This window comes from Amyelois transitella, chromosome 7 (genome assembly GCF_032362555.1).
Source record: "Amyelois transitella isolate CPQ chromosome 7, ilAmyTran1.1, whole genome shotgun sequence".
Taxonomy (NCBI): Eukaryota; Metazoa; Arthropoda; class Insecta; order Lepidoptera; family Pyralidae; genus Amyelois; species Amyelois transitella.
Window position 1 is genome coordinate 1,743,739 of NC_083510.1, and position 16,256 is coordinate 1,759,994.

A 16,256-nucleotide genomic window follows, 5' to 3' on the forward strand; every position below is an offset into this window, starting at 1 on the left:
CATGGATGTCGTAAAAGGCGACTAAGGGATAGGCTTATAAACTTGGGATTCTTCTTATAGGTGATGGGCTAGAAACCTGCCACTCTATTTGAATCTCAATTCTATCATTGAACCAGGCAGCTAAATCAGGCCTATCGGTCTTTCAAGACTGTTGGATGTGTCTACCCCGCAAGGGATATAGACGTGATTATATGTACGTATGAAGATTCAATTAAATTTCACCTAAATTCCGGAACAGTTTTCCACGAATTCGCTCACATAAAAGCAATGAAACGACTATTTGCTCCATAAAATTATTGGTTTGACGCATTATGGTTTGCGGTAGTAGTAATGGTTAATGACAGAGTGTGCTTGTAACGAGAATTAATAACGTCAGGACAGAAGAATAAATTTTTGATGACATATTTTTTTTCTTAATATATGTATATGTATTTTTTTAAGGTAGGTATTTGTAATAATTCTAAAAGAAGGAAATGTTACTCATAGGAAGTCTCATTAAATAAATAATTAAATTGTGTATTCGAAGCCTTATTCAAATTACGTTTGCATTTCATATCAAGTTAATATATTTTGAACTTTATTCTGTAAAAGAAATCATTGATTGAGTTATCATCTTCTCTTTACATCTTCGGCCTTCCTCCTGCGATACAATACAATTACTCTCTCTCATTTCTGCCTGTTCCCAGTTGCACCCTCCACAGAAGTGTATCGGGGCCCGGGGTCCGCTTTCCGACGTTTTTCTCTTCACTTAGTTTGGTTTTCGGCGTCCTCGGATTTCAGTCTACTGGCTCGCATATCATCTTTACATACACAATACATTTACCTCAAGTACTACATTCATACATACATATGGTCACGTCTATATCCCTTGCGGGGTAGACAGAGCCAACAGTCTTGAAAAGACTGAATGGCCACGTTCAGCTATTTGGCTTAACGATAGAATTGAGATTAAACTAGTGGCAGGTTGCTAGCCCATCGCCTAAAAAAGAATCCCAAGTTTGTAAGCCTATCCCTTACTCGCCTTTTACGACATCCATGGGAAAGAGATGGAGTGGTCCTATTCTTTTTTGTATTGCCGGGAACCACACGGCATCGGCACGTCAAGTACTATTTGTACATATGTTCTCTTTGCACTAACAATGTAACTTCTGACATGTCCTTATTTTGCAGCGCGGTCATTGTCCGCGGCTCATCCAAAATAAATCAAAGTGATTATAAATAGACTACCAATTAACTTTATTAATACTTAACTAATGGCCAATGCCTCTTGCGCGTGCTCCAGCGATGATTAATGCGGTTATTTAAAGGTGAGATCAATAAAGTTATCTATTGCCATAAAAAAGGAATATTAGTTATCTTTCATATGTAGGTATATCATGTCTTCATCCTTTACGGGTAGACAGAGTGAACGGTCACGATAAAACTGAAAGCCCACCTTCAGCGGTTCAAATAGTAACAAGCTGCTTGTCCGTCAACAAAAGAAAAAAGAAAATAAACCCAATGTTATTTATTTAACCTTTCCATTAATTGACTTTTACAATCTGCACGAGAAGCGAAGTACTTAGCTGTCACACACTATGTTTTTTCTTCACTACCAGTGCGTGGGCCTATTCCCTTAGTCGTCTTATACATAGGAGAGAGATGGAGTGGTCCTTTTCATAAGTGCCGGAAAACACACGGATGTATATATAAATCTGTTGTTAAAAATTGTATTATTAAATACGATTATGAGGCCCACAGTTGTGAATTCCACCAAAAAACGATAAATTGCATACAGTTTATCGTATTTTGGTGGAATCTACTCTCATAAGAGAGAACAAGAGATAACACCTCATTTGTTTAAGGCTTGCAATTTTACTACTTGAAATAAATTATAATGCCGAATATACAGAAACAATGCGAATGTGTGTCAGAGACTGCAGTGCGTGCCAATGCCATTGCTCACATAAAATCATTCCTAGGATCATAAAGATTGGCTTCCATTATGCTTTCACTGCAACATTATTATTCTTGACTATTTATTATTTTCAAGTAAACTTTTCTATACTAATTTTTTAATTTAGTAACTCAATTCAAGCTGCGTAAGACATCAAGCTAAATGTTTACTTAAGGTATCATGCACAATCCGAAAAATATATCTTAAGTTTCATCGTTAAAAAGAAAGAGTATTTTGGCAACTGAAGCTCTACTTATAATATCATGAACTGTTTGGATATGACAATTATTCTTACATAATTACTGAATTACGATGGAACAACAATTTAGAGATGACAATGACGTTGGTAAAAATTTAAGAAAATTTACACCAAATGCTTGTGCATCATTGAAGTGGACAGTCAGCTTTATAATCAGCAATGTTGGCACCGCGTGGCTTCTGAGAAAGCTGCAATTTGACACACAGGCGACATCGGGTAACGATAATAACAACATTACGAGTATCACATTGATTAGGTATACCATCCAATTGTGTCTCGTAATATGAACAGCGGGCGGCGGGAGCTGACCAAGAGTAAATGAAGCTATAGACAGTGATGACTGAAGAGGCGGCGCGGCGGGGCTACTAGTAATATTTATCACGTTACTAGATGATAGTCGACAGCCGGGGAAAGACGAAGTTATACGCCATACTTATATATCCATTGTAAACTTTAAATTTTGTTGTATTTTATCCAATTTAATGTTAACACTTTAAAAGGTGCGTCAGCTGTTAACGACATGATTTTTTTAAACGAGAGATTGACATTCATCCGTTTTTAAAAAGTTAGTACAATACTGCTAAAACAAATTGATTGAAATATCTTCAGCCTAGCTCGAGAAAAAAGACATTTTGAGACACAGGAATGTCGAAAGAGCTAGATAGGTTGTAGACGCGGCCGCGGCGTAGACATCTTGATCGACTAAGATGGATATCGCATTGTTGGCAGAAACGAGGCGAAACAATAATGGGTCGCGATTAGGATGTTACGTTCGCATACTAGCGCTTTTAAGACTATTAAGATTTTTAAAATTTTTGATGAAAACAGACGACGATTTTATGTTTTGTTTTATTGTGATAAGTTTTATGTAATGATAGGATAAATAATTATAATGCTCATTAAAGAGTTCCTTTTATAAAACTTAAAATGTTAAAAATATTATTTTCGTACCTTCATTAATAAAAAAAAGTATAGCCAATTTTCAATTACAATATAAAATTCTCATAACTAATTATTAAAACAAAGTTGTTTTATTTGTAGGAATCACCATGTTATCTGTGAATTCCGTGATACATTATAATATTTGCAAAAAGAAAGCAGCATGCATCGGATGATATGCGAGCACATTCCGTGACGCAATGCACTTTGCGTTGCACCGGACCGAAATGGGTCGAAAATAGTCGAGAGTTGTTCGCGCCGCTTCTGTGAGTTTTTGAGCGCTGTGTACATAGACGTACATTTCGATAGATCATAGGTATGTTGAAACCGCTTTGAATGATACTTCTTAAAATAAAGTTCTCCATATTTAGAAAAATGTACGATAGGTATAAAATAGCATGCTTTTTTGTGTTAATTAAAATGATTATGTAAACTGTAATTACTTGTTATTGCTTACTTGATCTACATAATATTTTGCAAACGATTGAATTTGTTAAAAGTAAATAGATTTTTATTAACGTGATTTATCAACGTTAAATTTAGATCGTACTTTCTTGCACTTTTATGTGGTCTATTTGTAAGCTTACCTATGGCTCTGAATGAAGATTTACAACATGTCAGTCTTTATCTACGATAATGTTATTGTTGGGTTAGGTTATGTGATGTTAAACACACAGACTGCAACCGTGACACACCGACCCCAATTTGTCAGCGAAGATGTATGCATTACGTTAAGAAATATTAAAATAAAAAATAAAAAAAGAATACAAAATTTTCATCCTACACTATCAACATACAAAATAATCGGTAAATAAATGTAGATAACTTATGTTTATGCATTTACGAATGTATTTAGATTAATAAATAATATTATTTAAATTAAATAGTATTTTTTTTTCATTATAGGAAATAAAATCGTGCTTTAATGTGTTATTAAAGTAATAAACTTATCTTAAATTATTATTTGATGTTTTTTTTTTATTATATTCCGAACTGATGTCTGCTGTATTTGCATAATGAAATAAAATAAGTAATCATTAATTGTGATATCTGAATAAAATTATGTATTTATTATTCCTAAGGACGGTGTCGCAAGTTCTCGCAAGTCTATACACATATATATATATGTCACAGTCAAAACTCTTAACCAGTCAAAAGTACTATTGACTAGCACTTAACCAGTCAAAAGTACTATTGACTAGCAAAATCAGTTAAAAGTACTTTTGACCGTTGCTGCATGAAGCAGGTACGCGCTCTTACTAACAAATAAGTAGTCGTATTCTTTTCGGACATTGTTCTCAGACGCGACATGCATGTGATAGGTTCGAAGGGTGATCGCGAGCGCAGCGAGCGATCACCCTTCGAGTGTTAGGTATTTTTTTTGTAAACCACCCAAAAAGCTTTTTTGTTGCTAGTCAAAAGTACTTTTGACTGGTTAAGAGTTTTGACTGCAACATATATATACAGTTAACTTTGAAATGGCGTAGCTGTTTTTCTTTAGAGCGTCTTTTTAGAGAAATTGTGTCTTATATAAAAAAGCACAAAGTATAATTTAACAAAGTGGAAAATCTTAAGTCTGCAGTTGTCTTAAGCAGGAGTGAGTCATTATGGACACTTATTTGTACCAGTCGAAGCGCCTCGTACTATTTATAGTTAAACTAAGTATCTTATCTCCTTTCGATGGGAAACTCCTTACCAAATTAACTCAATTAAAAAACCTACTTAACAGTATAGTGGACTCTAAAACTCCAAAAACAGATTTTTTATTTTACGCGAATGTAGTTGGGAGCACAAGCTTATGGTTTTATTTTATAAGTTTACCAACACATAACACAATTGTTTTCACTCGCATATAAGAACAGTAGCTACAATATAGTAATACAAAATTAAAAGTCGCAAATAAACTTCGCCCAATAGTCCTTTGTCTGGAGGTCGAATTGGTTGCCATGTCTCAGAGGCAATAAAACCAATAATACCAATTTGAAATAAATTGGAATTATTGCTTTTGCCAAATCTTTTTTAGTCTGAATAACAAATCAGAGTTGCCAATAAATCAAACCTATGGATTTGAAACATAATCCTCAAATAAAATTGGCTGAATTTGAAACAGTTCTTAAATTTTAGGAAAAATCTGCCGATTCTATTTTGTGTCCGAATTATTTAAAAGAGTGTAGTTTAGCGCATCATTGATAAACTTCATTGAGAGACCATTGAACAAATTATCATATTTTCTATCTTAGGAGCCTGCGCGCAAAATTGAATGATAATTGAGTCACAGCAACGCTTGTCTGTCTATTTATTTTAAAAATGTTATCCCACTGTCGAATGACTCTAAGGGTTGTATGGGAAATCAATGTAAGTAGAAGAAATTCTATGAAAATTATAAATTAGCGTGATGCTAAGAATTTTAATAGTCACGGAAACAGTATGTTAAGAACTTTACTGCGAACTATTTATGTTTATTTATTTGGCCAGAAACCATTTTTTATTATCGGTACTCCATAGCAGTTTCATGAAAATTTTACTACAATTGACAAACTACAAGCGAGAACTTTAAAAACATGATAATGTTATGTTTATGAAAAAATGGCGATCATAAGTAATAAATCAATATCGTATCACGAGCATCATCGTCCGATGTTTGTATTTTTTTCGCCTTGATAATTTAATGGTATAATGGGGCTATAATATGAGAAGAAGTTTCGGTCAATAACCATATTAAGCTAGTTAGAGGACACTCAACAGGGGAGCGTAAACTGAAATTAATAAAAGATGAGTATACATAGTTTGATAACTCCATACATTCTGTGAATATTTAATTTAGACAAGTAATGTGTATTTTCAATAAATAAATATATATTTATCTATATACATAAATATTATCACGTCTATATTCCTTTAAGGGGTAGACCGGAGCCAACAACATTGAACAGACGAAGAAAATGTTGCAGTGCAGTTTGTTACCGCTTCTTCTTCTAATTTATTTGACGTCAACCAATGTTGTTAAACCATACGTTTTGACAATTATTAAGCGATATGAAGTATCCTATAATAATGAAAAAAAAATTTGAATTTGAATTGATAAATTTGAACTGAAATACCACGTTCAGCTGTTAAGCGTAAGGGTAGAATTGAGATTCAAATAGTGACAGGTTGCTAGCCCATCGCCTTAAAGATGAATCCTAAGTTTATAAGCCAATCCCTTTAATAATAAATATATATCTACTCCGCCGGAAACAACAAATATTTCAAAATATATGTCATACTGAGTGAAACAATTAACAAGGTATGACCTTTCTCGAATACACTGTCAATACGTTAAATATATGTTCATATGTTGATCATTATTGTGCTCGTATGTATGACATATGGCATTCGTAAGTGGGTCGGTGTTTGTTCCCTCGCATCTGTGTAAGCAGTGGATGATCTATCTACTTCGTCTGACCTTACGTATGGTGACATCTCCATAGTAGCTGTAGCTTCAGTATTGCCAAAAACTAAGGTAAAAAGTTAGAGTGCAAAAATATTGTGATACTTACATACATAAAATTTACGTTTCTTTCTCAGAGGGTCGTAGTGTTGTATTTATGGTTTTGTGAAAAAATAAATAAGCTTGACTTATTTTAAGTTTCAAGTATTTTTTTTAAGTTAAGTGGATTCAATTAAAAAAGGCATATTTGGTATACCAAACTTATATATACCAAACTTATTTAAGTACTTATTGCTATCTTAATTACAAATAATATAAAACATGTCAAGCTAAATCCTAAAAGTAATTATAGGCGTGATAATTAACTACAAAATAACCCTTCTTTTGTTACAGTATGTTGAAATATTTTTTAAATTCCTCAACTTTGTTTCTACTTCTGAAATAATAACTCCTTGGCAATTATGAAATTCAAGTGACACACTTGTTACATGACTAATATTAGCGCACTCGGAATAATGCAGCGCGAACCAATTGCAACCGAGAGAAAATTACGTAAGCCGATGATTTCCACAATTGGGTTTATTTGCTATTCGGCTTGAGCTATAGTATGCGGGGCAGATCTGTAGCGACTCATTTACACTCCATGCCTCAAATGCAAATACAGAAAGTGTCTTCAAGGTACAGTATACAAAAACGCGATTATTCAAACGAGAGTTCCTCATTGACTGGTCGTTAACCTTTTTAATTACATAATAATGCATAACTATCAGGTTTCAAGGTAACAAGGCCATGCACAGTCTCTACTCAAAGTAGTAACTGCCAATGAAAAGGGACCGATACCATGGTTAAACAGTTTGAAAGTTGTGGTTATGTTTACAAGATTATCTGTATTCATAATTTAGTGTAACATATCAGATACACAAACTTATGAAATAGAAGAAGTAATAACGGCTGCTGATAGCTGTAAACATTAGTTTTGTGGTGAAAGTAAAAAAAATATTGTTAGCCTTTAAAATAGTAGAGATCCTCAAACGTTAAATGCACGTCACCAAATGTGTTTGATGCGCTATCAAGTACAAGATACAATCAGCAAAAAAAATTAAGGTTCGACGTCCTTTTTCCTGCCATTAAATTGATACACCTGCTTTGTCCACCTGCCTGATCAAGGGCACTTTTTTCTCGAATACATGATATCATCAAACTTGAAGCAATTGAAGAACTAATAGGTGTTGTGTAAGCATCAAGGCGTGATGATGTCAACAGTCAACGCTGAATTGATCTCAATCGGTACATTCAAGAATGTGACACATTTACTGCTGCATAAGTGACGGATTGCTAAGCAATTATGCTGATAAAAATGTATTCAGTTTTAATTGTGTTTATATCATTGAGAATTGTGAATGGGAATTTATAGCGACATACCAGCGTGATTAATGATGTGATTGTTTAGTTTTTTTGCTTTTGAAAGATGGGTCGTTATGAAATTACTGCGATTGAAGATGTCACACCATTTGCGACTTATTATGGATGGTGTATGCAAGTCAAGGCTCTTATAAAAGTCAGCTATTCAGCAGGCTATTTTTTGATAACTTCGTGATCATTGTTCCGAAAATAAATTGCAGAAAATTAGAACGAATAATTTTAATCATACTCGATGACATCTCGTATAGATTCCGTCCATATTTCTCTTGCTTCTTTTACACCACTGTCGTCATACACATTTCAGTAGGGAGTAATAGAATATAGAAGGTCGTGTGAGCAATGCCCGTGAAAATAGCCCGCGTGACGTCACGGTGTAGGATCCTGAATATTATTACTCTGATTATCATACGTTTACGTTAAAGCTCATGTGATATTATGTTAAAGTATGTTTTGTTACTTCTTCACAGTTAAACCAATGGATCTATCAATTTTTAATACATGTATAGAGTACCGAAAATGATAATATAAATAGGCGTATTGACAATTAATCTTCGCCTGTAAAAATCAACATTGAAGAGTCATAACAAACATGTCACAACACAGGGCGGGTTTGCGTCATACGTAGCAAATATTTTTTTATTACGTTAGGAACCTTCTTGAGCTATGATGTCAGTGTCAACAGAAATAGTCCGTTACAACTGCTTTGATTCATCGTAGAATTTATTTATTTTGATCTTTACTACATTTTTTTTATTTTATACTACATACATACCTACCTAAATTCACGCATCTTTCCCGGAAGGGTAGGCAGAGTCTACCTCTTTCCACTTGCCACGATCCCTGCATACTTCCTTCGCTTCGCACATTCATAACTCTCTTCATGCAAGCTCGGCGGTTTCGGGTACTTTTGGCCTGACCCTTTACCAGGACGTCCTTATTAAACGGTTTTATTTAGCTCACCCCGTTTGTTTTATTTATTCTTGGGTCAAATTTAGTAATTCAAATTTCACCCTCTTCCTGTCAACCGATTAATCTGAAATTTTGTATACACTTTGGATTTTGGTGACAATATAATTATGTTTATTCATTATCATTATAAATTCAAGATGGCCGCCGTTACAAAATGGCGGATAATTTAAGTTTCATTAATCCCATCAATATGGGTATCAAATGAAAGGGCTCAACAAGCAGAATACAATAATACTATAAAAAATTGAAATCCAAGATGGCGGCCTCTACAAAATGGCGGATAACTTAGGTTCTATCAATCCCATCAACATGGGTATCAAATGAAAGGTCTCAACAAGTAGAATACAATTTACTATTCAAAATTAAAATCTAAATCATGGGCTTCTACAATACATAAAATGCAGAGCAGCACTGTGGATCACGCAGTCGTATACTTAGGTGCGAAACTGTTTGAAGAAGGTCAAGCCTACGTGGCTCTTAGTAGAGTAAGATCTTTGCAGGGACTACGTATAGAGGAGTTGGACTGCAATAAACTAACGGGCAAGAAACCTTGCAATAATGAAGCACTAAATGAATTAAACATAATGCGAAATAAAAACTAAAAACTAGAAAATAAAAATAGGTAAAAAAACTTTTTTAATTTAAACGGTTTTATGTTAAACATACATTGCAATGTTTTAATATAAATGTACTAAAAACCAAAAAATAATAAAATAGATACAGTCGTGGGAATTATAAACATATGCATAGACTAGACTAAAATAAAACCGTGGGGCACGTCAATTGTCTACAAATTATAGACTTAATGTGCGATAGAAGAATCGTTTAATTCGTCGTTAGGCAGTTGGCCCGCAGACGGTGCGCAAATTACTTACTATTTTGCTGGCTAGCGAGGAATCGTTTCACTGCTCGTAGTTTGTCTTTAATCGACAAAACTTATGATAAAAGTACTACTCGCTCAACATTATGAAACCCTAAAACTAAAACTCGCTTAATCGAGCTTGCTAACTTGTTTCCACATTCTAGCCCTACTTATCACACGTCCATCGTTGTCGGTTGAACAACTGCCTAATTATAGTGTAACATTACAAAACAAACATTTTAATCAACGATTGTAGACAATTGACGAGCCCCACGGTTTTATTTTAGTCTAGTCTATGCATATGTTTATAATTCCCACGACTGTATCTATTTTATTATTTTTTGGTTTTTAGTACATTTATATTAAAACATTGCAATGTATGTTTAACATAAAACCGTTTAACTTAAAAAGTTTTTTTACCTATTTTTTTTATACTATTAAACGAATAATAATTTTTTAAATTCAAAATAGGGTGCACACCGGTGTTAAAAAGGTTTTTTTTAGAATAGAATAGATTTATTTTCAAAATTGGATTTTCACTTAAATCTAATTATAACTACTAACGCTTCCATAGCGCATGTGTAGAAGAAGTGGCGGAACAAACTACACTGTAGCATTGTCATCGGACGTTAATTTACAAACATAGATCTCTTAAATCTAAATCATGGACGAATGCACATTGTCTTCATTAAAAAATATGAATGAACTTTCTTGCACTTGCTGTCTTTCATTTCATGCTGTAATTTACACAGTCAATACATTTCTTTCTACATTGATCTTCCGCTATATCTAAACTGCATCTGCATACTTAAAATAAATACAATTTAATTTCTCATGTATCTTTAAAATTGCAAATGATAAAAACCGTAATAGAGTATCTAAACCTAATAGCACATATACCTGTCGAATAATTAGAGTTATAAGTCTGACACAGTCTGGGGTGATAAAAGTTTACGGTTCTTCCTTCTGGGGCGGGCTAACCAGATCACACGTTTGCGACGCGGGTTAATTAGGTACATTTAGGTCTGTCTGCATTTAACCTGGCCTAAATCGCTACTTTCTAATCCAATTAAGAGGTATAGCTACGGCAGTTTACTTAGGTTGTTAAAATACAGAGAGTAATGAAATCATTCCTAATCCTTTGACCAGAACCGACCCGAACTCATGATTTAAGGCTTATTTAACACAAAGACTTTATCACATTAAAGTACTATCTTATATATATTTCTAGCTGTGCCCGCGACTTCGTCCGCGTGGAATAGTTATTTTGGGCATCATTGAAGCCCTCAAGGGTGAATAATTTTCCCCGTTTTTTTCCATGTTCCATTATTTCTTTGCTCCTTATAGTTGCAGCGTAATGTTATAGCTTAGCTCGATAAATGGTCTATTCAACGCAAAAAATATATTAAATTCGACTCGAGAGTAGTTCCTGAGATTAGCGCGTTAAAACAAACAAACACACTCTTCAGCTTTATAATATTAGTTTAGATAGTAATAATGTTTGTTTGTTTTGATAGTAAAATGAAATCGTTTTTTTATCATAATACGCGTTTTAGTAGCGTTTATTGTCTCAGCTGGATTATATACTTCTAATAAGGTGTACATATCGCTCAACAACAACAGCCATACAGCACACGTAACATACAATCAGTTCAGGAATTAGCATAAGAAAACGTCTAGAAATAGTCTGGTCGCTCTGCCACCGACGCGATGCAAATTGCTCATTTGAAGCTTCCACGAACCAGTCAGCTAAAACAATGCAGTTCAATACCCAGCACCCGATGTGATCTAAGTATTTGTTCTTAACAAAAAAAAAGTAAGTTGATATCTGCTTAAAGGAATAACTAATCATGCATACATAATATATATAAGGCTTCCTTAATAATAGGAGGGATCTAAATTCATAAGTCTATTACTATACAATTTTTAAATTTATGAAGATAAGTACTTTAACTTTACCATGCCATGATTATGCTTTAAAAATTATTAACATAATTTTAGCACTGACATACATACATACATATGGTCACGTCTATATCCCTTGCGGGGTAGACAGAGCCAACAGTCTTGAAAAGACTGAATGGCCACGTTCAGCTATTTGGCTTAATGATAGAATTGAGATTCAAATAGTGACAGGTTGCTAGCCCATCGCCTAAAAAAGGATCCCAAGTTTATAAGCCTATCCCTTAGTCGCCTTTTACGACATCCATGGGAAAGAGATGGAGTGGTCCTATTCTTTTTGTATGAGTGCCGGGAACCACACGGCACTGCCGGGAACCAAACGGCAAAGCGCAATTTCAAAGCGCAATTACTTAGAAAAAACAAGAGACGTCCGAATGTCGGCTTTCAGCATTGAGAGACATATGGTGACCCAATCAGCGACTGATCCTAGATCTATTATAATCATATCTCCGCTGAAAGAATTCGACAGTTAAATCTTTATTATGACTAATGGTTACACAAACAAAGTGGGCCGTAAATCAGTTATTTAAAGATAGATTCACGATGGATGTTTTCGGCCCGTGAACTCTAAACAGGCTTGAACAAATAGACCACCAAGAGGGTGTGACTATTTATATTGAGACTACCTTTTTGCGCGGGGATTTCTCTACAGTGAGAATAAAAAAAGTAGGCTTTGTTACTACATACATACATACATACATATGATCACGTCTATATCCCTAGCGGGATAGACAGAGCCACCAGTCTTGAAAAGACTGATAGGCCACGCTCAGCTGTTTGGCTTAGTGATAGAATTGAGATTCAAATAATGACAGGTTGCTAGCCCATCGCCTAAAAGAGGAATCCCAAGTTTATAAGCCTATCCCTTAGTCGCCTTTTACGGCATCCGTGGGAAAGAGATGGAGTGTGGTTCCAGGCACCATTACAAAAAAAAAATAGGACCACTCCATCTCTCCATCTCTTTGTTACTCCTAAAGGCTTTGTCTATCTCTGTGCCAAATATTTACTAATAAGTTACTAGGTTTTAACAAAAACAAAAAAAGATGTCCTCTACTTCTGACGTATTCCCTTGATAAATCCCTAACAAATTTTTGTCCCCAAAAGTTCCTAGTGTCATTTCAAGTCTCTTAATTTGGGGACCAACTACCTAAGTTCGGAACCGTGAAATAAGCTTTCATGATAAAGAAATATTTCACAATTTACAAGCTTTGTCTGGTCTATATGGCATCTCTACGGGTATCAATAATATAGTCAGATGTTTATTTTATTGATTCATAAATTATAGTTCGTAAATGTGTTTTGTCTAATAGACATGTAGCGTTGGTGTTTTATTTGGGTTTACTATTGAAATTATTGGACCAAGATTAAGGCTACATATAAGTCTGAGAATAAGGACAAATTATGTTAATATTCGGTTTTTAAAGTATATCTTAAATTAACATTTAATACTTAATGCTACACTTAACTATAGCATACATACATACATATGTTTACGTCTATATCCCTTGCGGGGTAGACAGAGCCAACAGTTTGAAAGGACTGAATGGCCACGTTCAGCTATTTGGATTAGTGATAGAATTGAGATTCAAATAGTGACAGGTTGCTAGCCCATCGCCTAAAAAAGAATCCCAAGTTTGTAAGCCTATCCCTTAGTCGCCTTTTACGACATCCATGGGAAAGAGATGGAGTGGTCCTATTCTTTTTTGTATTGGTGCCGGGAACCACACGGTACCTTAAAGAGAAATTTAAGAGAAATTTGGCCTTAAAAGATTTTATAATATTTTAAACACTAATTTAATATTTTCTTAATAAGAATATTTTTCGCATATCCATGCGTGTTCCTAGTCCCAGACGTTGAGTTAAGTATTAGTAATATAGAATAGAATCCTACTCCAAAATCAAGATTCCCAGAAGCGATGACAAGAGGCACAAGAATGAATTGCATACAAGCGCATTTGTATGTGCTTCATGTCAGATCGTTCAGATCTTCAAGATGCTATATTCGTCAGTTATAGTGTGTCCACACTTGAAGCGAAGCGTTCAATTTAAAAACTGAATAAACGAGTTTAATTTTACTATGCTGCAGGTAAAATGAGAAAAATAAAACATATGTTTTGTAGATTCAGCTCTTCGTATGAATATTTTCGGAGGTACTTTAATAACATTATCTCATCATCAAGTATGTTTTCCAAATGCATTTTCAGCTGTATTGAGTCCGGATTCTAAAAAACATTGCATGTCCAAATGCGTTGTCACCTGCTCATCGGGATATGCTTTATCATTTTAAGTGAAAAACATTTTACATATATTTCCAAAATTAAAAAAAAATCTTTACTTTTCAGTAATTTTTTTTAGTAAAGCACAAATTGATTAAATGAAATAATGAAAGTCCGGTGCATAAAAATCCCAATTTTTTCTTAAGTGCTTGGCGACAACACTCGCATCGCAATGAAGGACACTCCACTTAGTTTTACGGCTGACTATAAATTGTGACAATAAATTCGAATCAAGTTGTTGACAGGTGGTCAACTGAATTAATATATTAGTTGATCTTGTGCAATTAGGTACTCGCTTGTAATCACTTAGACGATGACATTGGACGCCATTACATGTGTGAAGTCACTTTTTATTGTGACTGCTTCGGTAATGATTTCGTAATTCCATTGAAAATTGAAGCGTGAAGACTTTAGAAAGACTATTGAGACTATTCAGTAAAACTCAATTATTTTATGGTTGAGTCATTGTATAATTTGAAACGATCTAAAGTCAGTTTTCAGGGTTCTGTACTCAAAGGGTAAAGCCGGGAAGAGACCTTACATTTAAATAAATATCTAAAGGAGATTCCTATACAACAATTGTGCGTATATTTTCTCGATATTGATAATCGAAATGCCAAAATGGTAGTATTTATAATTAGATTTAAGTGATGTGACGCCAATAAGTGATACCTTGTATCCAATTTTGAAAATAAATATATTCTATTCTATTCTAAAATAAAGTTTTATAAAGACCATTTTCCACCTTCTATTTAACAGTCCAAATGTATAAGAGCAAGGCAAGTTAGTGCAGTAATAAATAAGTTTTTCGCCTCCGGAAGCTTTTAAAAGCTGGAAGTGCAAAAGTCCGTAACTACTCTCCTGTGTGCAGTTCTCTAAATTGAAAGACTTTTTAGAAAACGTTTTTGGGGTCATTTAACCGCATATTGCAATACTAAAAGTTATTTAATTTAGTTTTTAATATAAAAGTGCCCTTTGTGAGGTGGTGAGTATTTGTTCAATATGAAGTAAAAGATATCCGAAACCTTAAATCATCTTTCATTTTTTTATGCATACATACATGTAATCACGTCTTTATCACTTGCGGGGTAGACAGAGCCAATAGTCTTGAGAGACTGAAAGGCTACGTTCAGCTGTTTGGCTCAATGTTAGAATTGAGATTCATATATAATAAAAGAAAAATCTATATTATATATTAATTATTTGAATTTACTTAAAACTTATTTTAGATTTAGAATTCAGAGCATCGAACAACGAAAAAAATCTTATTCTATCAAATTTTGACAGTTACCAAATACAGCGTTTATATTTGATTCTTGACAAAGGTTTTCCATTGTTAGATTTGACTTCACATGTCAAGGAATCCTCTTTCTTTCTTTCTACCTTCCTACCTTTATTTATTCTACCTTTATCTAAATTTAGCGGACTCACACGTACTACATCTTTGTTACTGATCTTACACGCGAAGAGCGCTTCCTGCCAGTTGGCCGGCGCGTCGCTGAAGTAGTAGCAGCTGTGTCCGAGGCGGACGAAGTGTGGCGGACACACGTACGACATCTTTGTTACTGACCTTACACGCGAAGAGCGCCTCCTGCCAGTTGGCCGGCGCGTCGCTGAAGTAGTAGCAGCTGTGTCCGAGGCGGACGAAGTGTGGCGGACACACGTACGACATCTTTGTGGCGTTTCGGTAGGCATCCGCTGCAGGACCTGGACATAATTGTATTAAGTCATGATTTAATTTAATGCAGGAGAATATATCATTTTCACTAGATGATAATGATCTGATAATCTTATACACAAAATGATAGAATTGAGATTCAGATAGTGGTAACTTATCATCTTAAAACTTATATGCCGAACAAAATAGAATGCGACGTTCGTTTACTTAGGCCCCAGAGCTTCCTAAACAAGGTGGTCGGTCAGTAGGAGTGATCTTCGGATATATGGAAACCGGTCGTCTCAAGGCTGTGTCCTTTGCAGTCGCCGAAATTATTTTGGCGAGTGATTAATATGACTGCATTTTCGTCTAAGTATTGTCTGGCTTTGATATACCTATAAATTAATTGTATTGTATTGTATATGTACCGGAGGAAACAAAACATTAACCTTTTATGTAAAAAGACAGTTAGTAGGCATTTTAAAAATCAAATTACAAAGCTGAGCTGAACTGCTGACAGACAAAAATACGGACAAAGCGCAAA

At 34.5% G+C, this 16,256-nt stretch overlaps 1 protein-coding gene across 3 annotated transcripts in view; it reads right to left on the reverse strand.

Annotated features, from left to right (window-relative positions):
* LOC106143566 (uncharacterized) overlaps positions 1 to 16,256 on the reverse strand; it is a 99,818-nt gene that overhangs the window by 21,876 nt on the left and 61,686 nt on the right. For all 3 annotated transcript variants that reach the window (XM_060945177.1, XM_060945175.1, XM_060945176.1), the window contains exon 3: positions 15,626 to 15,762. In XM_060945177.1, the coding sequence (XP_060801160.1) occupies positions 15,626 to 15,762 (137 nt within the window). The remainder of the gene's footprint in view (positions 1 to 15,625; positions 15,763 to 16,256) is intronic.